This window comes from Tauraco erythrolophus, chromosome 3, assembly GCF_009769465.1.
Source record: "Tauraco erythrolophus isolate bTauEry1 chromosome 3, bTauEry1.pri, whole genome shotgun sequence".
In the NCBI taxonomy this organism is placed as follows: domain Eukaryota; kingdom Metazoa; phylum Chordata; class Aves; order Musophagiformes; family Musophagidae; genus Tauraco; species Tauraco erythrolophus.
In genome coordinates, this window is record NC_141467.1 from 46,801,445 (window position 1) to 46,826,517 (window position 25,073).

Here is a 25,073-nt window from a genome sequence, read left to right on the forward strand (position 1 = left end):
GTGTTCATACAATAAAGGTTCTTTACTGAGGGTGTTTGTTTTTTCTCCTCTTTGTATAGGTTCAACGTGGGAGAAAACATTACGGCAGATTGGTTTTGAAAGGTAAGCCACGAATTTGTTTCCTTACCAGTGCAAAAAGAAAAGGAAGAAATTCTGCAAGTTTGCAGAATTATTTGTTTTAGCTGATCAAATGTATTTATGACCTCAAATTTAGAGATGAAGTTATGCAATGTCATGCACATACCTGTTCAGCCTCTCATTTTATGTCCTCTTCTCTTTCCCTAGTTGATCTGAAGCGACTTATTCACCATATGAACTTGGCTCAGAATGTTTTTTGCTGGTGACTGTATAGCATGCTAGTATTAAAAAAGGTGACACACAATTTGGACAGAAGTCTTACTTATGAATGAAAATATTGCTCTCACTCATATTATTTTTTCCATTAAATTTCTAACCTGTGACATATTAGTTGTCAAAAGTAAATGAAGTTGAAAGAGGACCAAAGCTGGCAAAGAGCTATTTAGCATCAGAGGAAAATTCAGAGTTCAGCATTCCTCAAGTGCAAGAACTTCTTGCAGCCAAACTTAACCACAAGGTCATCATACCAGAAACATGTGTCTTTCTTGGAAATTAAACTAGGCCAAGCCCAGTAAAGAGTGATCTGGTGTTGAGGTTCAAACGCTCTCCACCTGAAAAAAGTTTTGCTCTTTTCCCTTAATAGAGTGGTTTGCAGTTGTACACCAGTGTGCTTGGATCGCTGTTTACTGGGCAAGAAGGGATTTCCCTTCTTCATGTCACATAAGTGTGTACTGTGTGTACTGCCTGGGCATCTCAGCAAACCCTACAGACAGTCAGGCCTTTCTGAAGTCAATAAATAGCCATACAAATCATATGAAACAGATCATTAGTTACTTGCATCCTTTCTAATAAAGAGAAAGCAAGCTGCATTTCTTGCAGGAGAAAGCAGGACCGATGCTTAAATTTAATTATCCTAATTCCAGCCTCTGATTAGGATTCTCAGATCTTGGCAGCAATATATGAAGTTTTTTTCTATATCATCCTTTTATAGAAGAAGTCTGCTTAACTAACACTACTTGAAGAAATAAATTTCTAAATACTTGGCTTTCAGTGATCTCTGTCTAGAAATGTGGCATCTGAGGGAAGGATTAAGGCTATCTCTAAATAGCTTCCAGGTCCTCAGGAGTTGTACCACAGACTTGGGGTCTCTGAAAGGTGGTCACCCATCTGTCTATGAGAACATCTGTTTGAAGTGTCTAAGGTGATGCTAGTGTCCTAATGATTAGTAATTCTCTTTAGAAGGTGATTTTGAAAGCATCCATGTTATGATCCTGAGTGAGTATGCACAGATTCAGCCTGGTTTACTTCTTCAGCTAAATACATTAGATTTCCATGTTAGACATTACATTTGCAAAGATTAAAGGGCAGTGCTCTTTTCAACAGAAGTGCATGGAAAGATTATGTTTATTTTGTTATTCTCACAGCTATAAATATTACATTGGTACATATTATTGCGGTTCTTCAAAGGAAACATAGAAAAACAAATAACTTTTGAATGTGACAAAGAGCTTTCTTGGTGAAATTTAGCTCTTCATTTATGCAATCACAAAGCTGTCTTTGTAACTTTACAGGCTTGGGTTAGTTGAGAAGTAAAATGTTACAGAACAGTAAAAACACTTTTTCTCTGTCAAATAATATACAGATATCAAATTAATTTCTATTGTAAATCTCTTGATACCAGTAGAGTCATTCCTGTAAAGACTTTAAAGAGTTTGGCCAAGTATTTTTAAACAGAAAAAAAAAGGAGCTTTTTGTTGCCATATATTTTTATCACAACTTGAAAATCCAGACTGATAGGGAATACTTACCATTTTTTAGCTGAGGAAACATGGCCGTTTTTTTTCATACCTTCCCAGCAGTCAGGAATATTTTAAGATTTTAATCAGATCACTAAAAAAAAAAATATGTCTCTCCTACTGCCCCATAAACTTAAAAAGGCCCCGGTAATATAGGCAACCCGAGCAGAAAATTGCAGTCTTTCATAGTGCAAATATTTAGTAATCCTGGTTAGACTTATTGAAATTAATTTTAAAATGTTTCTGTCTCAAGTTTTTAATATTAGCAATTTTTAGAAGTTTTTAAAAATAATTTTAACGAACATAGAGTGATGTGTACTACTTAACCTGTAGTTTCTGTTGCACCCATATGTAGCCAGCATAAGGCACAGTACTGATTGAAAGGAAAACTGAGATTCGATTTTATTACAGCTTCAGGGGAGAGTCTGTGGTTCATAAACATCAGCTTGAGAAGATGCAGTGCCAAATCGAGAATCAGACTAGAAATTCCTTAACTGTGACATGTCACTGGATGTTGTCTGTTTAGAGATACAGTTTTTGTAACAGCACTGCAAAAAATTTGAATATTAGTGAAAATTACACACTCTCAGTTGCTAGGTTTGATAAGTTGTTCTTAATAGGTTGTGCTTTCTTCTCAAGTTGCATCCAATTTGGTTTCTTGATGAGCATTTCATTCAGCACTATATCATACATATCTGAAGGGCACTACAGTAAAATATTGATTCTTTCATCGCCCTGTTCTTCTTTTAAGATTATGAATTAGCACCTGCTGGTGCTCTTTGTCTCCATCAGAATAGAAAAAAAAAGTAGCTTTGAGTGCTAGAATGAACTGATACGTTGGGTCTATGGTTTGAAACTGCCAACAGAAGATGGTCATTTTTTTTAAGATGAGTTTATTAGAAGTTCTATTTGTGGCAATTTTCAACTTGTGAAATGTTTCAAAACAACAAGGAGAACCCACAATAACTGTGTATGTACCACATGAAACATAGAGAATTCTTAATAGACTGAGTTACAGCTGAGAAGCCTGCCTGAGAGGAGGCAAATACATAGAAGAGATTACTGTGCAGATCCCATGATTGCCAGTCTAGTTTAAAAAGAAGAAAGGCTTTCAGATGGCACTTCTACACCCTGAGAGACTGATGCCAGCCTGGAGTAACTTGAATTGAAGCAGCATATTAGTTAGCACAGACAGGGTGAAGATTTGGATATACTTGGCTTGCCATGATCACAGAAGCAAACGTGTTCTCATATCAGCTTTTTCAGAGAACAGGCAAAGAGAAAACAAGAAAAATAAAGTCCTTTAAACAGATAGAACAATTAAAGTTTGGTGGTTTTTGAATACTAATATTCATCTTCTTACCTGTATTTTTAACACAAGCTTTTGTACAACATGAATATATCAGCAATAACAAGTTGATTGACTAAAAGATCCATGAGTAAAATACAAATATGAAGTCTAGTGTTAACTCCTTTATGGCAATATTTGCTTAATATCATATTGTATGTGATTGCTTAAGATCAGTATTTCTCATGCCTTAAGGAATAGTTTCCAAAGTAAACAAAAAGATACACATTGCTATATGTAATACATTAATGCAGGAAGTGCACTTAACTTGCATTCACAGAAGCAGAAATCCCAGATCTGCAGATCTTTCAAACCTGAGGGATTATTTGGGAGTGTAGCACTACATGCTTTCCCTAGTCTTACTCTCTTCAGTAGGCATCCCTTTATGGCCACCGATAGAGATAGGATAGTGGGCTACATCTATGTTAGGTCTGATCCCGTACAGCTGTTCTCGTATTATGTACATCAACAGCAAGAAAAGAAGCAGCAGCAGCACATATTTTGCTATTTAAAAACATATTCTCTGCAAGCTGTTGACTTAGGCACACCTGAGTCAGCTGTGAAATATCAACAGCATTTAAGTGTGTTATTTGAGCAAGGACATTCTTATTTAGAGGAAGCAAGTATTCCAGGTACACAAAAGGAAAGACATTCAAAGTAATGTCCTAAGGAGGAATATGTCTTTGCTTAAAAACTGGAAAATACATATAAAATGTTCCTCTTACCAAGCTGTTTTAGAGTGGATTGAGGTACAGGAGATGCGGATGCTCAGTTTACATTGCAGAAAATTAAGCCCGGATAATATACAAGTTATGTCATCACTGCTTTGTGGTTACATTATGTTTATTCAGCAATAGTAGAGTGTTTACACTGCTGTTGTCTTCATATCCTGAAAAACATAGAGGCACCAAGAGATCTGACTGCGAGGCTTTTATGTAAGCATTACTTGTGAGCTGAGGATGCTGCTTTTCAGTACAAGAGAAATTAAAAATGCTGGAGCTTGAGTAAAGTATCTTTATATCCAGGAAATGACTGGAGTTAAAAGCTTTTCAATCAAATGGGGTATATATGGGTTTGATAGATTTAGATGAAGATCTTTATGTTATTGATTGTTTTTTGAGACATTACAAATAAGCTAATTGTAACATACTATAGTAGTCATCACCTTTGTCCAAGATGATTTTGACTGCAGTCCCTGACTGCATTTTCTGCAGAACATTTCAGAGAAATTTGAGACTTACGAAAAATGTTAGCTTGTATTATGCTGTCTTACAAGAAACATGCTTTAAAATGCTGAGCGTGTGTCATACCTGCATGTCAAGCAAATTGTCACCTTACCTGCTTTCTTTAATAATCTCTAATAATCCAGATTTGTGGATAAATAGGATGACTTTTTTGCCACTGTTAACCTGGGGATTATTGTTCCTTATTGATGTGTGTTTAGATGACACCCACGTATTCATGAAAATGTCTGAAAAGCCATCAGCTCTGTTCTGCTTTGTTCCAAATGTGACTAAAAATGTGTTTCAGGAGACATTGTTCATCTCACTGGTTTAAGATTTTTTTCAGTCACATGCTGGACCCGGTGGAAATGGCTCATTCAAACTCTTTAGTGAAATAGCTACGAACAATTAACAGCAACTGTGCTTGTTTCCTGGCTACTCTGGCAATTAAAAAGAGAGCTTAATGCACAAAGCCTGTTAAAATTCAAAAGCGAAGAGGATCAGGTCAGTCACTGAGCTGTTCTTCTCCTGAAACACAGTCTGTGAGGTCTTTCCAGCTCACAGCTGGGGTGAGGCTTGCTGCACAGAGCCTGGAAAGAGCCATGGCCAGTGTTGAGGAAACTGCCACTTCCACACCACAGGAAATTGAAAGGACTTTATAAAAAATCTAAATTTCTCAAATTTGAGTTACCAGATGATGGAGTTTATGTCCTTGTGGAGTAGATTCAATAGTGATTACAGAAATACCTTCTATTGTTATGTATTTGTTGACCTAGAAATGATCTAATAATTTTAAAAATTTTAAATGAACAGTGTTTGGCCTCTTAAAACTCATTGTCCTGCAGGGTTACCAGACTTTCAGTCTTCCTCTTACTGCTCTTCTCTGAGTTATCATTTCTAATGTGACTAATAACTGCGCAGCTACTAACAATGCATCTATTCTCTTTCTACATTTGTTCCCGTGGTGTTTCTCTCGTGTGTAATGCTTTACATTACGGTTCCACAGAACAGACTTAAGAATGATTTAATAACTGTTATTATATGTTAAGTAAACACCAACTGTTTTAAAAAATATATATTTGAAGAATAGCAGATGTGTGGTTATTACACTTTTGGCAACACTTGATAAGTATGTTTTTAATAATAAATAGCTGTTTCAGTGACACAGAGAAAGAACTTCTGAGCACCAATTTCTTAGTAAAATGTAATTATCTGTATAAAAAACTGAGTTCGCCATATTGAAGATACAACCTTTGTTTGGTTAATAGCTTCAGACTCATTCTGAAATTATTGTTATTTTTGTGGCATGCAGAATTTTCGTATTAATTTGAAGTTACATGTTTATATATGCAAAAGTATGTGGCTTCTGCTCCACATAATGCTAATATGACACATCTGCGCCATTTGTACAGCAGCATCTATGTAGGAGGTGCAACACACAGCATCGCAGATTCTGACTAGAGTGATGCTGAGGGTGATCAACAGTGAAAGCAGCTTCTGCTAGTAAAGTACTGTATATTGACTTGTGGGCTTGTTAAGCTTTTTTAAAAATCCTTTTACTGTTTCTGAAGAATGAAATAGTAGTCGAGGATTGGTAGCTCTCACACCTCAAGGTGTGAGAAAGGAAAGGGAAAGGTGGTAGGAGCAGGGAAGGGAACAAGGCTGTCAAGGAAAAATGAAAAGACCAAAAGATTGCTACGTCAAGGCTAGACCCCAGATAAGAAGATTGGCTCCTATTAAGATATATTCCAGATCTTCTGTGTATTTCAGTGGCTCCTGCAACTACTCTTCTAATCACAAGGTGATGAAGAGGACAATCTGCATTGTTTTTGTCTGAAGCAAAATAAACATGACAGCCCTGTATGCTACAGGTAGGGAGACACATCTTTCCCAGTAGATGCCAGGAGCAAGTTAGCTGTCATTGCCAAGAGACACGTTTTTGTTCCTATGCTGGTCTCTGAGAGTAGACAGATGTCTGCTTTTGCAGCTGCTCCCCACATGCCCCTGCTCAGTCTAGCCAAAAATATTGTGTATATCTTCCCTACCCCTTGCAGAGACTGAGAACTCAATTTCCGAAACCACTCGTGACATGCGGTGAGCGCTGGAATCCAGACACATTGGAGGCACTTCCCAAGCACCTCCTTCCAGGTCTAGGTTGCTAATTATGAGCCTACTGGTGATCTGTTTTCTCTTGTTCCCCCATGCTTAGATTGCTTGTAACTTGCTGGGGTATTTGATTGGTGCTTGGTCAAAGTTTCTCTGAGTGACATGTAAAGAATAAACAGAAAGAAGAGAATACCACTGGATTCTATAAATATTTATTATGCACAATTCTGGCTTAGAAATCCAAGTACCATATGGTTTTCTATAGTGACATCCTCCACTCCTCCCCACACTCTTCAGTGATTTAGTAAAAAGAATAACTATATGTTTGAAATATTAAGTCTTATCCTGATAGCATGTTCCATAATTTCAAGCCCTTCACATACAGCTGAATCGTATAGCCCTTTCTTGGGCAAGGCTCCCATTGACATCATTTTGGGAACATTGCCTCAGCCAGGGGCTGCAAGAGGCTTCAGGGTCTGATCCTTGAGAGGTTATTGTAAAAGAAAGTGCAGTCTGAATGTGTTTTACAAATATTGAATAATTTGAGTCTGGGAAGACAAGGAAAAATGGATGCAGTGATGCAATTGGAGGGATGTTGGGGAAGCCCTGCCAGGCACCTCTTTCACCGTTTTGGAAAAAATAGCTGTAATAGCCTCTATGACTGTTTTGGTCTCCTGTCCCACAAAGTACTTGAGCAAGTGCTGAAGTTTTCAATGCCCAGGCACGCCCCCTGACTTCGGCAGGGTTCTCTTTTACAGCATACCATCCTTTAATTGCTTCATATCAGAGAAATTAGATTAATCTATGTTTTGTTTATACTTTCTATTGCTGTGCTTACTCAGGCCTCACATTTGACAAGGGTTAGTTCATAGCCCTCCTCAACATTCTTGGCACATCGTTGTCTCGATATTTGAAGCCCATCACACCTTTGTAGGAGTTAGTGAATGTGAATTTATTCTACAGTGATTACAACTATGTATGTTCTTTGAATAATACAGCAGTTAAATGTAACATAGGGAGCTGAGGAGATGGAACCAATTCCCCACCTTCCATTGGGAGGCTGTGAATAAAAGAACAGTTTATTGTTTATAACAGAATTGCTGTCTTCTAGGTGATATCTCAGTTTAGTCATTTCTCTGTCTGGCTTTTACCTAACTGATAGGTAGGGATCTGAGGGCAGAGGACCACACCAGAAGGGCTTATTCATGTCCTTCCAGCTGCAATGCTGAACTTCTTTTCTCAAGGGGTGATGGACATAGACTTATAGAATGGTTTGGGTTGGAAGGGACCTTAAAGATCATCTAGTTCCAGCCTCCCCGCTGTGAGCTTTCTTGTAGGCCTCCTTTAAGTACTGGAAGGCTGCTAGGTACTGGAAGACAGTGAGTTGGGGGGACAGCTTCCCACACATGTGTACTTGTCTCCAGTGGAAGGGCAGCATAGGGTCCTAAGTCCTGGGAAGACAAGGGGACTGAAGTTGCTTTAATTTAAGTTTCAAAGCTTCTCTCATTTTGTTACTTTAGGGGGGCCACGGCTGTGGAATTCGTGTGTGTGTGTGCTGAAGTGTTCGTGTTGTTTATAGTATGGGAAATGGGGAAGAAATGTGTTTTCAGTTTCATTTGATATATACTGCATGCCTGAGGTTCTATCTTAAATTGAGTTTTCTTTGCTGCTCTAACAAAAAGTGAGACTTTGAAATAAAAGTCTGAGTTAACAGAAAAAGCCAGAATAAAAATTGGATTATATTTGCAAAAAACAAAAACACTGTTTAAAAAGATACAAAGAAAAATGAAGTGGTTTTTTTTCCCTAATACTGTGTCAGCTGAAATCTTTTAGTCAGTATTAAATACTGAAATAGAAACATGTTAAATCTAGTTTAAAACCAGTTTAACTTTTTGGATTTTATTCCAATGACCACTCATTCCATTATTGCTGAAAGCAGTATGTAGTCAGTCTCGTGTGCTCAGGCACAAGTTACCATGAGTAAAGCTTTTTTGAGTTGCCTGTTGACAAACGATAGCCTGTATTGGACATGCCATAGTAGCCTGTGAAATACCCTAATGCTGTTGGTCCCACTGAGAAGGAAATAATTTCAGGACAGCTGACCTCTCCCCTGCAGTGACCATGATCTGAAATGAGATCAGAACGAATAAGTGTTTCATTTTGAAGGGTTATCCTGTTTACCACTTGTGTTTCATGGTTACCTAAGAGCAGTGGCCCATGAAGAATTTTTCTTTTAACTCCAGCCCTGGACTGCATCTGTAAAGCCAGGCAGCTTGTTTTAGGGTGGTTTGGTTGTTGGCATGAAAGGACCTTCAGGTGGGTGCCATCTATCCTAAAGTCACTCTTTTTGTTGTGTTTGTTTTATTTTTTCCCCAGCAGTGTAGGGATGTTTGTACCAGCACTTTCTGTGTCAGGTGAGCAAGTACCCTGCTCTCCAGAGGCAAATTCAGCATGTCACAGTTAATTCCCAAGACTCCTGTTCAGAATTTGGGTAATCTTCCGCTTGTTCCAAGATGTGGATGATATTCTCTTATTTACCTTGTAGAAAGGGATCTGGGGATGCTGGTCAACAGGAGGCTCAGTGTGGGTCAGCAGTGTGCCCTGACAGCCAGGAGGGCAAACCACATCCTGGAGTGCGTCAAATGCAGCATAACCAGCTGGTCAAAATAAGTGATGATCCTTCTGTATTCACTGTTGGTGTGGCCTCACCTTGAGCACTCTGCGCAGCTCTGGGCCCCACAATTTCAGAAGGATGTGGAGGTCCTTGAATGCGTCCAGAGGAGGGCAGCAAAGCTGGTGAAAGGGCTGGAAGGCATGTCCTGTGAGGAGCGGCTAAGGACTTCTGGCTTGTCTAGTTTGGAGAAGAGGAGGCTGAAGGGTGACCTCATTGCTCTCTACAGCTTCCTGAGGAGGGAGAGTGGAGAAGGAGGTGCTGATCTCTTCTCCCTGGGATCCAGTGCCATGAAATTTGGGAACGTTTCAAAGCTGCACCAGAGGAGGTTGAGACTGGACATTAGGAAGCATTTCTTTACTGAGAGGGTGGTCAAACACTGGAACAGACTTCCTAGACAGGTGGTCGATGCCCCAAGCTTGTCGATGTTTAAACGGCATTTGGACAATGTCCTTAATAACATGCTTTAACTTTTTGTCAGCCCTGAAGTGGTCAGCGAGCTGGGCTAGGTGACCGTTGTAGGTCCCTTCCAGCTGCTCTGTTCTGTTTCATTTTGTTCTAAATTTCCTCTACCAAGGTCCTTTTAGCATACTTCTTAAACTTAAGCTGACTTTTAAACTTAAGCTAGTTATAAAGAAAGCTGGATTTTGACACGTCATTTACCTAAGTTTTGCAATATACTATCCTACCTTTTGCAAAATAAACACATTTCTTCTTAACCATTATGCCATAGAATATTTTTAATATATTGCTAGTGTTGGTTTTGTAGCCTGTGCTGCACACCTGTGAGACGGTAAAGAGAGATTCACCAAGTGAGACTTCTTTATAGAAGCTTTTCAGGAGATGATCACCATATGGCTAAAAACACTTAGACTAGTAATTGCTTCCTTACTTACTGGCTTTTCTCAAAGCTGTCCTTATTAAGAAGGTGATAAAACTATCTATCATGAAATAGGTAAACATTCATTAAAATAACTTATTTTGCTTTGAGCAGATTTAAGAGATTTTCTACGTTTTAATCCTTTTTTTTTTTTTCTGTTTGAGCAATTATCTTAATGTTAACATAAACAATACCTACCTAAAATAATTATAGTAATCACGGCTATTCTCTAGAGTACATCACTGTAATACACTAAGAAAGGTATTTCCTCTGGTTTGATTGCAGCTCCTTAGACACCTTCTTTTTAAACAACATTGAAAGCAGCAATGTGGATTTTCTAGATGTCTGAACACACAGTCCTTTAATACATAAGCAGCTCAGTAGACTTCAAGAGCATATCTCATACGAATAAACATTATGGAACCAAGGCAAAAATTGATTGTTAGTGGCACAATAAATAAACTAGATTTTAAAGAATATAATCAATTCTCTAGAATTTAGAGAATTTCAAATTCTCTAACTTAGAGATAGTTCAGATATTAAAAATCCAAGGTGGACATCACATCAGGTAGTCCAGAGGAAAATCATATTGTTTGTTACACAAGTAAGCACAGTGTGTGGTCACTGTGTTTAATCCCCTGCATGGATACACTAAAGATCAGGAAGCCACCTGCTCATGGGAAACATGACAGTCCTGCATCCTGTTCAGCCTCCTGTGTACCCACCAAAAAATCTGGTGTGCAAACATGCTGGAGGCAGAGCTCTTGCAAGTAATGAACCTCTTAATCGTGTAACATGCTGGTGATAAATTGCAAGTTCAGCCATGGGTAGATGAGAAATACATCAGTGTTATTAATTCCAAGATGGTTTATGACTAGGCAGGTTCCCCCATTTTATTTATTATTTTGAGGGGGTTTAAAATTGGGGTTGTTGAGCCTCAGAGGTCAAATTGGATTTCTCTCCAAATCTAACAGAGGACCAGCAATGTCAGTATGCATTTGCCAGTGGTCCTCCTTCCTCACTTCCTCTATTTTACAGAGATTTGTGGTGATATCGAGACTACCTGATCCTGAGCATATTTTGGCCAATTTGCTGAGTTTGGCAAAAGGGTTGTGAAGAGTATCTTTTGTTTAAAAAAGGGGGACTCTTGGATTCTAGGAACATTAAAAATCAAACAATTTAACATTCTGAACTGCTTAAAAGCATCAAAATAACATCTTTCAAGTGCCTGAGTCACTTTGGGAATTGAGTTTGTAACTCAAGAATCCTTATGACTCTTGAACGTTTTATCTGTAATCTTTCTGTTGCAAGTGCTGGGAACTTAGCTGGATCAACACTCTGCTTCTGAATTTACAAATGAAAGTGCTGCCCAAATCGGTTTCTACTGCAGTGTTTAAAAAGCCAAAAAACTGCTAATCTTTTCCTTGTTCTTTCTTTTTTTTTGAGAAAAAAGGTCCACTTTTGCTGAAAATAGTGTTTCCTTAGTCCTATGCTTCCTAACATGCCTGATCCTAGTAAAATAACAATTCTACTTCATTTAGCATTCTTCCTTTCATGCTTGCGTAGAATTTTAAATAGAAAATGCTAGAGGGAAGAAATCCATATAAAACTTCTTCGTTTGAGCTCTATGGCAGTTAGGCATTATAGAAACTTCATAGTTGTTGCTTTTTCTTAAACCACACCCTGGGGAGCTGACCGTTAACATGGCTTTGCATTGTAGCTTTTTTACCTGTTTTATCTTTTTTTCTTTAAGAAAAGTCAACTTTGAAATCTACCCTACTTGGAGAAGTCATTCAAACAAACCTGAAACTTACTTATCAGCATGGGAGAAGATTGCTTACATATATCATAGTGTTTGTCTAGCAGTAGAGCAAAGGTGTATTTAGAAGCCAAGCCAAATACTTTTATAAAATTACTTCCCAGTGCTTCCAACCCTGTGGATAGCTTTTGGGAAACGGAATAATTGAATAGCCCAGGACAAAATAGGAATTAATATGGTCTTGTCCCATGCTTCCAGTCTTAAAAGTAGGTCTACTAGAGCGTTTTAGATCAAAACAGAAACTCAAATTTTGCACCTTAGGACTATCTCTAATTATAGCGCCTTTGTAATTGTACATGTTAAATTAATGTACAGAAGTCTGTTTAGGCGTGGGAAGCATTGGGGTTTTAGCGTAGCAATATAAATCTATAATTTTGGGACCAGTGAAAATTTTGGTTTGCAGACAAAATGTCAATGTCTGTAACTTCTGAAAAATTGGCCACTTATTTATGGCCTGTTTGAAAATGTGAATATTTTCCAATATGCCTTTATTTTTCCTATCTGTATAGAGGTATCTGGTACTGGATCAACTCAGATGAAGGTACCAGAGAGATGTATGTTTCAGTATGTAATATTGTTTAGCAAAAAGCAAAAAATAGTTTTGCTTTTCCCTGCTATCTCTTTTCCGGATTAGAAGTTAAACTTGCTGAAGTATTTTCTGCTATCTCCAAACCTAAAGTAATAAATAAACAAAAAGAATCAGATACCAAAAATAATCATGAATAGCTTCAAAGCTATTAAAAATAATGTTATTTTTCTCCTGGTTTCTAACCTTTGCTTCACATTTCAAATCTTTTCTTCATAACTGTGAGGGCTGAAAATGGATATGTGTATTCTTTGTAAGGAAAAGTTGGTGACTCTCACAGTCACATAGCTCCAGAATGTGAAACTGTAGGGAAACACAGGATCCCTCATAAAGGTTTGGCCACTATCAAGGTAAAGTTTAAGCTATGAAAGACCCTTTTGCAACACCGATCGTGTAACTACATCTCAGTCTTAAAGGGGGAATGGTTTGAAGCTGCCTCGTCTCCAGTATGCTAGCCTATGAGAATGAATCGAGTGCCTGTTAGATATGTGATTCTGTAAACTGCAGACAGCCCAACCAAACTGCCAGAGTGGAAATGGTAGTACAATTTTTATATTTGTTCCATATTGCTGCAAGTGGCAGCGTATCTAGCTTTTTCTATGTCTGTCATCTCTTCTTCCCTCCCCTCCCACTGTCACTGCAGTGTCATAAAATTTCTTTCTTCTGCTTCAATATGTAAAAACCAGCTTTGATTACTTTTTATTTATTTGCTGTCTTCCTGTAGCTGAAGCGTATGTGTGCATTTGCCATCAGACTGCATCCCCCTGCTATGTGATGACATTGGCAAGTAATTGCACAACTGAAAGATTCATTGCTATAGCAGAAGCAGTTGTGAATGAACAGACAAGTCAGCTGTAACTTTCAAATTAAAAACTCATCAGTGAGGGAATAAAGCACATGAATGCAGAAACCAAGGATAAGAAGTCATACAGTGATATAAAAATAAAACCTGATATAATTCAAAGGTGAAAGAATACATTTGTGGATTCTGTAATAGGATTCTTTCACATTCATTTAATAATTATCTGCCAAGTAATAAAGTTTTTTTAAATTAAAAAATGATTAGCTCTGTAGCTAAAGCATGTTCATCATGATACACTAGTTGCAGTAGCCTCCCTGTGCACAAGAGTTAAAATACATTTGAAGCGTGGTCAAATACTCCTCTTCTTGAGAACTCTAGAAATGCTCAGAGTGACTAGAAAACTAAGAAAAATAATTGAAGCCCTTTTCTATATGCAAAAAAGAAAGTAGCTGAATGAACAGAAAATTTTAGTAGGCTTTGTCTGTATTAAAAAGGAAGATTATTATTAAATGCTCTGGGCAAATGGTGAGCTAAATTGAAAGAGTAGTATATACTGTTAAGTAATTAATTAGAAAAAAATAGATGAGTGAGGTTTCTTTTTTTCAGAAAATAACATTGTGTTGAAAAATTAATGTAGCCCTTGAAGAAAGCTCCATAGTATAGGGGTTTTCTTACTTTTTCGACATGAGTAAATGTTGTGTACTGACTCTTCCAAGCAGATGGTAAATATTCTTTTCCATATGCATATGATGAGAAAAATGGAGTGGAGGTTAACACCCCTGGTTCACTAGGGACTCATGTGGCCTCTGCACACTGTCAGAACACAAAGGAATATATACTGTTATTATGAAATCTGGATGAATTATGGGAATTTACTGAGAAGCCAAGATTTCCCTTCATGGGCTACCATTCAGAGGAGAAAAGGACATGTGGGAGGAAAGAAGAGATGCAGGACTTGAAGCTCACATCTGCTCCAGTTCAGTGCTGCTAGAAATCAGATCAGTCTGCCCCCATATTTCATTTCCTTCTGTAATCTTGACCAATAATTTATAATTGGTATCAGCTGATCATCTGACGATCTCTTTCCATGGCAAAATGAGTGAACAAAGCACTTTATCCTCCTACTCTTTGCTGTCCAAGAGACAATAAAACTTCGAAAGACAAAGATCTCTATTAATTTTTAATGAAATTAAAACATCCTCCTAGTCAATCTCTTTTCATTATTTCTGGTGTGCCTTTAGAGACAGGAGGCGAAGTGTCTTCAAGCCCCACTGCAGTTCTGTGTCACTTTTTACATCTATCTCAGGCTGATGATGTGGTTCCTGCAATGGGAAACCGTCAGACAGACTAGCACCATCAGGTGAAGTTCCTCAAAGATCCAGTTACTCTAAATCTAAAAGCCTTAAGATCAAGACTGAACAAGTTGCACTGTGTGCAACAGAATAATGATGTCTGTGGATTCGCATATTTTTGTGTTTCTGGGTTTTTTATATTCTCAGACGCCTGGCATCATTCAGCAAGCCTTGTTTGGGGGGAAACTGCTTTAGGAATACACATGAGCTGAGATACAGATTTCTTAATCGCAGGCAGTGTCATTATGATTTCTTACCTGGGCTATCAGCTTTCTTCAAGTCTATATTCTAGGTGAAAGTGCTTGGAGAGGACCTCTGGAGAGCAGTTCCTGAGTCAGAAATGATACATGTGCTGCCAGAGCCCTTTGCAAAATCATGCTCATAGACCAGACCCTCGGCTCCCACTGCTCCTTCAGTCCTGTCTCTGCTATGGGACTTACTGCGGCAATGCTGATTTTTTGAAGAAGTTACCAGTACAATTCCAACAGAAGGAGTCAGGGAGGCTTTTTCTACTGTTCCCACTCTGCTCTTGTTAGGAACAGTACATGCTGTAACTTAGCAGCTTTTCATGGAACATGCTTCAGTTTTGCGCATCTTTGAGAAACATTTGACTGCACATTCAGTTTAATGTGGGATATTAATAATATGACCATGTGAGGACAGTTCTAATTAGCAAGCAGAAAGAGGGTGATTCCTCTTGTTAGTACAATCGCTGAGAAGTGTGAAACCCAATAGGTCAAAACTGGATTATATTTAAGATAGGCAGCATTGTAATCTATGGCAGAAAGATGACCATAATTAAAATCAGTGCTTTGAGAAAAAAGTAAGAGACTGTGGTGCACCTAGTACTTCCCACTGTATTCAGCGTTCATGCAGGCCTCACCTTGCGTACTGTGTGCAGTTCTGTGCCCGACAATTTTAAGAAGGTTGTGAAGGTCCTTGAATGCGTCCAGAGGAAAGCAACAAAGCTGGTGAAAGGGCTGGAAGGAATGTCCTAATAGGAGCAACAGAGAACTCTGGGCTTGTCTAGTTTAAGAAGAGGAGGCTGAGGGGCTACCTTATTGCTCTCTACAGCTTCCTAAGGAGGGGAAGTGGAGAGGGAGGTGCTGATCTCTTCTCCCTGGGATTCAATGCCAGGATCTGTGGGAATGTTTCAAAGCTGCACCGGAGGAGGTTCAGACTGGACATTAGGAAGCATTTCTTTACCAAGAGGGTGGTCAAACACTGGAACAGGCTTGCTAGAGAGGTGGCCAATGTCCCAGGCCTCCTCTTCTTCCCTTCCCTTCCCTTCCCTTCCCTTCCCTTCCCTTCCCTTCCCTTCCCTTCCCTTCCCTTCCCTTCCCTTCCCTTCCCTTCCCTTCCCTTCCCTTCCTTCCCTTCCCTTCCCTTCCCTTCCCTTCCCTTCCCTTCCCTTCCCTTCCCTTCCCTTCCCTTCCCTTCCCTTCCCTTCCCTTCCCTTCCCTTCCCTTCCCTTCCCTTCCCTTCCCTTCCCTTCCCTTCCCTTCCCTTCCCTTCCCTTCCCTTCCCTTCCCTTCCCTTCCCTTCCCTTCCCTTCCCTTCCCTTCCCTTCCCTTCCCTTCCCTTCCCTTCCCTTCCCTTCCCTTCCCTTCCCTTCCCTTTTCCCGTCCCGTCCCTTCCCTTCCCTTCCCTTCCCTTCCCTTCCCTTCCCTTCCCTTCCCTTTTCCCTTCCTTTCCCTTTTCCCTTCCCTTCCCCCTTCCCTTTTCCCTTCCCTTCCCCCTTCCCTTTTCCCTTCCCTTCCCCCTTCCCTTTTCCCTTCCCTTCCCTTCCCTTCCCTTCCCTTCCCTTCCCTTCCCTTCCCTTCCCTTCCCTTCCCTTCCCTTTTCCCTTCCCTTCCCTTCCCTTCCCTTTCCCTTCCCGTCCCTTCCCTTCCCTTCCCTTTTCCCTACCCTTCCCCCTCCCTTTTCCCTTCCCTTCCCCCTTCCCTTTTCCCTTCCCTTCCCCCTTCCCTTTCCCTTCCCTTCTTCCCCCTTCCCTTTTCCCTTCCCTTCCCCCTTCCCTTTTCCCTTCCCTTCCCCCTTCCCTTTCCCCTTCCCTTCCCCCTTCCCTTTTCCCTTCCCTGCACCCATCCCTTCCCCCTTCCCTTTTCCCTTCCCTTCCCCCTTCCCTTTTCCCTTCCCTTCCCCCTTCCCTTTTCCCTTCCCTTCCCCCTTCCCTTTTCCCTTCCCTTCCCCCTTCCCTTTTCCCTTCCCTTCCCCCTTCCCTTTTCCCTTCCCTTCCCCCTTCCCTTCCCCCTTCCCTTTTCCCTTCCCTTCCCCCTTCCCTTTTCCCTTCCCTTCCCCCTTCCCTTTTCCCTTCCCTTCCCCCTTCCCTTCCCTCCCCTCCCCTCCCCTCCCCTCCCCTCCCCTCTTTTGTCTTCCCTCTTCCCTTCAGAGACTTAGATTTTCAAGAGAGGGAGCTGTGGAAGGCAGTCATTCCATCCAGCAAAATGTTAGTAGAGCATGGTACGCCTGCCAGCCCCTTCCACAAGAGTGTTATACAGGCTGTGTATTTATGACAGGAGAATTCACAAATCCCTGAGTGGCAGCTCTTAGTCTTTTTTATGTGACACCAGTGGTTAAAAAACCGAAAAGACTTAATGATACTCACAGGTGGACCTTAGATAAGACCGAGGAGACAAATAAGAGATTGTGAGGTATAGGGATGTAAATCAAACAGGTAAATTTACCTCTGCTAACAGCTGCAGCACACGTGCAGTCAGCAACCCAATGAGATGTAAAGGGGAATGAAGCTTAAAGCTGAACAGGGATATTTTTAATAATTTAATGAGAAAATAATCCGTTTCCACCACATGGAAAACAAAAGCTGCAGTCCTGCTGAAAACTGGATGGTTATTACTCTATGTCATTTCTAACAACGTGCTGCAGTGGTCTAGGTAGTTTGCAAAAAGAAGAGCAACCTGATTCATGTCATCTACAGACTAATAGGTACTGTACAAGTAAAGGAATATCATGAAATTGAGGGCAGGAAGTGATAACAGAGCAATCTCTCTAACTGAGGCTTCATGATTACTAAGTGTTAGATTTTATACCTCAGATATGTTCTCCTTGCTAACTGCAAGTGAGAAGGAATTTTCTCTGCGCTCGGACAATTGTATAATTTCCATATAGAGTTCTTGTGCCTCTGAAACGCGTGCCATTGTGTCATGCTGATCTGATGGGCTGGGCTGCCTCAGCAATGGCATAAGGTCCTCTCAGAAGTTGTCTCCATTCAGTAGGAATCTTATTTATCCAACTGTTTGTGTTAGGTTTTTAGGTTACTCATTTCCTGCCACCCCTTGTGCTTATTTACTTTTTGGCTAAATTAATTTCGGCTAACTTTTCTCATGCCATTTAACCTAGGGATTCAAAGGAGACAAACATCTGATAGAAGGTATTTTATGGCCTGCGTTGTTTGAGCACTTGAGTTGTGAGACTGTTGTCAGTATTTTTCTTGGCACAGCCCAGCCTCCTACAGTACAGTGGTGGCTGGGAGCAATGCAGTGGTAAACCCACCAGCAGCAGAATGTGAGCCAGTCTTTGTTTTAGTCTGGAGAGCAATCAGCATTGCAATTAGTATCCAAAAACTCTCGAGGACGCGTGCTTAATGGTTTGGCTCTGTGTTTTATTTTGGTTTTGTTGGGTTTTGTTCATGAATAAATCACGTGAGATCTCCAAATAGCCATTGGCACATGAAACGCAAGGAAGCCCATGGCCGGTGGAGTACCAATGTACCACGTACAGGGCCTGACCAGCTGCTGCAGGCTGCTGACAAAGGGCACTCAGCTTGTGGGAAAAAGCAGGAGCACTCGACTTCTGTTCCTTTTTGCCCCATTTGGATCTGGGCAATCCTGTCCTTTTCAGTGCTCAGCCAAGGTACGAGTCTCCCACACTGGCAAAATGCTACCGCAGTTGCCTCCCACACCTGAGAGAGGGAGATCTTTGGTGGCCACACATCCCAGCCATTGAGCAGATGATAGCCTCAAGTAGTGCAGGGAACTACTCCACTGCCCTCCCCCATGTACATGGGGTGTTTACCACCCAAAATTGTATCGCGTGCTCCTTTTACAGAAAAATAAGAGGTGACATCTCAGGGCATTGGGACATTTAGTTTGCCACTAGTTTCTACTGCTTTTCTTTTCTGACTCGATACTGTAGAATTGAACAAAGTGCACCAAGGGTAGACCAGGGTGTTTCTTTTGGCCCGTTTTAATGCAAATAATTTGGTGCGGGAGGGGAGATGTTGCACACATGTCTTTGATGACTGGAGGCTACTTCTTGCAGTGCCCATGTGCTTTTGCCTCTAAACCACTGGGATTTTTAAGCAGATGAGGGTGGGGAAGGTTAGACATTATGTTCTGTCCTGTCCCACCTGACACTGTGAAGAAAAAGATGGGCAGGTCCAGAGCAGGCAGGGTAGGCTGGGAGCTGTTTCAGGTGGAAGAATTGAGGGTCTTGGTGAATGGTCCCATCCCTGCAAATGTGATACTTGGATGGTTTTGAATTAGGAATGAGGGCGGAGGGGTCCTCCATGCACTCACTGAAGTGCTGTGGGCACTTCAGCTCAAACCGTGGCATTTCCTAGTGGCTGTGTGCCTTTCCTCTGTATCGAGGGTAATCCGGCTTTGTAAAATGACAGTAATTTACAATGTCGCTTGCTGTAAACGGGGGAAATATTATTCCCTCCTCATCTACAGCCCACTGGAAAATCTAGACGTGTCTGTTGCTTTCTGTGATTATATTATATGCTGGCTATAGAATGAAATACAAAGTAGTTTGAAAGAAAGATCTGTTCATGCTCCAACCGTGAAAGCTGCAGAGAGAAGGAGCAAATATGTTTTGAAATAATCACTGAATGTCAGCCTGCTTCAGTCTTTTCAGCACTTTCTTTTAGTCGGGAATATTGTGGAACATATGGATATCTGTATGCCTTTATGTAAACACTTTGCTGTCAGTCACCAAGTATTTACGAGTGTTCTGGATAGATTTAACTGTGAATGTTTTGCCGTGATCGATGAATACTGAATCAGAGCTTTAGCCAAATCCCTGTATGATGTGCGTGTAAGTGAGAAGCAAGTGAGAAGCGTATATACTCTCAATGGAAAGTCTCTTTGAAGATTTCAGATCAAAATGCACCTACAGCTGAGGTGTCTTCAGATCTCTTCTGCTCTCTTTGGCTCTGCCTCCATCTGGGATCTCATTCTCATCTTGACCTGGCATAATTTGTGCTGCGGATGGGCTCGTCGTTTCCGCAGCGCCGTGGGGGCTGGCCCGCGCAGCGCCATGGGTGTGGAGGGGAATGCGCTCACTTCCTCTTGGCTGTGCAACATCAGTCCTGCTCCACGTTTGGATCTGTGGGACACGGGCAAAGTGTGCTGGATGTTGTACCGTCACGAGTCTGGCAGTAGCACAGCTGAGTACTTTGCGTGATAGCTGCTAAATCCCAGCTAAATTTTATGTCTTCTGCATGGTGCCCTGGGCAAGCTGGAATTTGCCCTTTCTTAGAAGATCAATGAACAACAAGAAACAGTGGGTGCATTAAAAAAGAAAAATTGGCATGAACAAACGTTTTACATATTGCACAGATCCATCATTTCTTAATGTTGAATGTTTTATGCAAGCAACGAGGCACCAAAAACTTGGCAATGTGCATGTAGTTTCAAATAGCTGCTCTCTCTCTGCATAGCAGTGTTGGGAAAGCAAATGTTTGGTTCATACGTGGTTAAGCACTTTTGCAATACAGAAAGTGTTCTTCATTGCAAGGTATCTTTCCTGAGAAAGCGAAGTGTACTTTTGGTTTTTGAATCCACACAGACATAGTTTGTAAGCAGTGATTAAGATTTTGCAAATACTTCAGGAGCCCTTTGAACTTGTGTGTTGGGTAGGTCAGTGCACGCTAAATATTTTTAGAAGTACTTTTCTATGCATTTTTGCTTCCCTTTTCCTCCCACTCTTTTACTTTACATGACTAAAATTCTCTCTGAAGTGAAACTTTAGGTATTTTGGGTAAAACGCATGGCATATTCTGCATAAACTGAGAGGACAGTCACATTAAGACAGTGCGGGACTAAGAGCAATCATGTACAGCCCTGTGGATATTAATATTAGTATTAATAAGTTTGTACTTTATTCTTGTAGCATAACTTATTTTCAGTTTGTGGGTGAGCATGAGGTAAGGAAAGGACTAAAGACAGACCTGCCAGTGCTCAGCAGCTCACATACTTTATCCATGGCAGAGATTTGCCCTGAGGGTCATATCAAGGTTGCCAGGTGAACCAACATCATTTCTAACTTGTCTTTTGAATGAGCAGGGACAAGTCATGCCAACATGAAATAGGCTGTGAGTGTACTGTGTTCCCTGAAGTGCTGGTTGTGGCTCAGACTGGGTCCATAGCCCTCAGTTCCAGACAAGTTGTGAGTTTCCCAGCAAAGTACAGAGGTAGACATTTCATCCTTAGTTCAAACAGAGAAGTCAAGGGGCCTCTTTAACTTGTTTCCAGCTGCAACCATCCCCAAGACCCACTTCCAACAGCAAGGATCAGCAAGCACATCTCTAAGGCAAGCTGGTTGCTAGCCTTTGGTACCCTCAAAGTTTCCACTGGTTTTGGATCACAGAGAGGATAGTAGTGATAAACAAATTAATCATTCACAGTACTGCTTCGCACTTACATGATACAGCCAGTCCATGTTTCCAGGGGACCATGCTTATGATTCTGGAGTCTGATTTGCCTCCAATCCAAGTGATTACAGTTGGAGATGAAGCCCATGGAAATTGTGCTGTAAACATCTATGATGATGCATAAATGAGTCTGAAATATTAGATCCACTTGGAAATATCAAATGTCTCACAGTGACCAAACAAGATGAATGGAAAGTATTAGCATCTATGCACCTCTTCCTTGGTTTATCACCTGTAAACTATTAATAGAATGTTACCTAATTGCACTTTTATTAAAAAATAATTAGAAAATAAATAGGTGCTATAGAAAACCCCTGAGGAGAGAAAAGTTAGTATAATATGCAGTGAATAAGGCTTTTCAGAAATTTTTAAAATATGATAAAAAATGAAGTTTAAAATACTTTGTTTACACAATATTCAATATAAAATCAAATTTTTACAGGACTTTAGAGGCATTGTTTGATTTATCATTTAATATAAGCTTGACATTGTGATCTATTGCTGATGCTGAATTAATTTGAGTTCTGTTTAAGAAAGAATTGTTTGTTACAAAATGTTAATTATAAAGTGTGAATAATATTTTTTTTCATTCTGTCTGTGGAGTATTTGATATATTATTATGCATGTTGCTTTACATGCGTGTTACTATATAGTTTACTTTTTTCTATTGAAGCCATTGCAATTTGAATTCTAATAGCTCTGCTGCTTTTCTGGTTTTATTCTGTAAACCTGAAATAAAGAGGAAGGTAATGTGTCTGCCAGTCTAAAGAAATGAAATCAGACCAAATAGGACAGTATTAATGCTTCACTGTTCACCAAAGCTTTGTGCATTCAGTTGAAGATTATTAATTCTAAGTTTTGAGAAATGGTTACTCTAGAAAGGAAAAAATGAAAATTTTATTTTTGGAAAACTCAAATACTGATTTCTAGAGCATTAAGCAAGAATGTAATGTTTAAATTATGCTGGCTTTGCTTCTTCAAGGCATTTGTTTTTTGTTTGACTGCTAGTGAGTGTACATGAAGTAAAAGAGTGTTTTAACCTGTATGACCACACCTAACTCTATTCTCGACACAGATAAACTGGGAAATTTTACCTAATGATTTTTTTAGCACCAGTAAACTTCAGAAATGGACCAGGGTCACACAGTCCTAGAAAAATTCTGTATACACACGGAAAATGAAGATGATCTCTTTCTAAAGTATTTTAAGTATATAGCTGAAATCAACAGGGAAATACAGATAGACCGATGAAGAGACTGCTGTGTTAGGGTTCTGTTGATATGATAAAATAGTTCCACACATTGATGCAAAAGTCATAAAATCACTTTTGTCCCACAAAGCCTTTTTTTCTTACAGAGGAACTCTTGCAACAGTAACTGTAGTAGTCCCTTGTCTTAAAACCTGTGTGCAATGTAATTTACTTGGTCAAGGGAAGGTAGAAAAACATTTCAAACCCCTAAGTTATTTTCAGGGGGGTCTTATTTTCTTCTACATCCTGTAAGAAAGAATGAAAGAGGGGAAAAAATCATCCTAAAGCTGCCATTTACTGTATTATATTTCAGAACATGGTTTTGGCTAAGTTATAAGCTTCATTTAGAGGTATCTATTACAATTGAAGTTGCCCTGTAGGTAAATTATTTAGTTTAGGTGGATAAATGATGCGGTACTAGTTGCAGATCAAGGACTACGACTAATGCATTGTACACTGTGATTCTTGCAGGAATTAAAATAATCCATTTCACTAGGAGATCTCCTGAATGGGTTTCCTGTGCTTCTGTTTTAACTTCATCGTTAGAGAGCCTCTTTTGGAGCAAAGAGCATAATGCATAGACTGTTATCAAACGCAAAATATGACCATGTGTGAATGCGCAAATAAAGTGAGAAGTGTTTGTGGAATGATGGCAGTATTTACCATTCTTTTTTGTACTGCCAGAGATAACAAGTGAGAATAACTGATTTTTGTTTTAGCTGTTGCTGTGAAAAACTGGGGAGCAGATTGCTTGGGGTCGAATGAAGCAATTTATTATTCTGCTTTACAGAAGAATATACATTTCTCTATTTTCAAGTGATCTTTGTTTCCTTTTTAATTATCACACTGAGGTCAATCTGTTTTCTTTTTCATGGGGAGACAGGGACAGCATACATTTGTGACTGATTTTGGTGAATAAACTATTCATGTGCAGAATTTTTCCCTGCTCTGTGGTTCAGGCTCTCTATTGCTAGCCTGAACTGTACATTACATCTTTCACAACAACGTGCTAAATGATTTATTTTGAAAGATCAGAAGCACTTGGTTTGGGTTAGTGGAAAGAAATGTGAGCCATGACAGAGGCAGTTCTTCCCCCGGGGTCTCCTCTTTTTCTGGGAAGTGGGATATGCAAAGGAAGACCCAGCGTGGCTCCACAGGAGTACAGTGTGAGGAAGGAGAACCTGGTGCAACTAAGAAGCTCTAGAATTTGAAGGCTACCACCTTTTAACTTGCTTGTGTGTGAGTGGTTGAATCTGATGAACTTGTGCTTTAAGTTCAGAAGTGATGCAAAATTAATTTTAGATGGGACTCCATACCTGTATGCAGAAAAAGATCACTTGTAGAAGCATTGCATTAAAGTGATCTGATCCATTTTTCTATATGAGACTAGCAAATTTATATTGTTCCTACATTAACTAATATGAGAGTCAGGATTTTTTTCAACTCTTTCTAAAAAATGCCCAAGTGATACTTTCAGAACCAGGAATTCAGATTTTGTTGGCACTTACTTGGGAAAACTGCTTTAATAGGCAACTTTCAGTGTAATGATCAGGATGAGTGAAACTAATTCCTAATTGTTACTGTGAATCCTGGGTACACTATTGTTGGGAATTAGGTTCATTAAATGTGTACTTTTTACTGCTTTCTGCCAAAGGTGAAGCGCAGACTCAGCACCTTGACTAGCTAATTTTCGGTGACAGTAAGAGCTACGGTACTGCAAAATGAACTGACACATGTCCAACCTGTATTTTCTGTAACATTAAACAGATTGGCTGTGCTGTCATGTACCAGTTGACACTTAACTTGAAGCAGTGGCACAGGAAACGTGCAAGCAGTCCAGCCATCTAACTCTTTTACAAGCCTTTCAATGACTTATTTTTTTTCTCTGCTTCAGTACAACTCGAAGCCATTAGCAAAACATTTTCAAGCTACTTCGCTGCCGTATAGTGCGTAACCATTCAGGGTTAATCTACAACAGCAAAGAGCATTAGAGGAGGAAGTTTTCTGGTTGCATGATTGTAATTTCTTTCTTTTCCTTTTACAAGAAGCTGCAATTTCAAATCTGAAGTTGTTTTCCTTAGACTGCATCTTATCAGTTTATTCTATGTCTATGTCTGAGCATGAGAACAAGAACTAGAGATTGAATTGTCCCTCTCCTGTTTTGACCTAATTCAGTAGTACTTCTGTGTCCATTTCATAATTCTGCTACAGGACAGTATCCCACAGACCTGCACGTTGCTCACTGCTTCCCGTGATGCATTCATTTGTACAAACATTAAAGTTGTCTTTCGGATTACTCACCTTATTCCTACTTCAGGCATATGTTATTTTGCAAGATGTACAACAGAGAAAAGCTGGGTCAGCAGCACTGAGGGAAATGTAAGATTTGATCTTGGACATATGAGCAGGCTAACAAGATTCCTGACAGTGGTTGTATTGTAGTTACATTAGAGACTTTAGATACTGTAGATCTGCAATCAATCACAG

General features: G+C 39.9%; 1 protein-coding gene across 3 annotated transcripts in view; it reads left to right on the top strand.

Moving 5' to 3' along the window:
- The window catches only part of PIEZO2 (piezo type mechanosensitive ion channel component 2), a 319,421-nt gene that overhangs the window by 151,373 nt on the left and 142,975 nt on the right, over positions 1-25,073 (top strand). For all 3 annotated transcript variants that reach the window (XM_086609198.1, XM_086609196.1, XM_086609197.1), the window contains exon 4: positions 60-102. In XM_086609198.1, the coding sequence (XP_086465324.1) occupies positions 60-102 (43 nt within the window). The remainder of the gene's footprint in view (positions 1-59; positions 103-25,073) is intronic.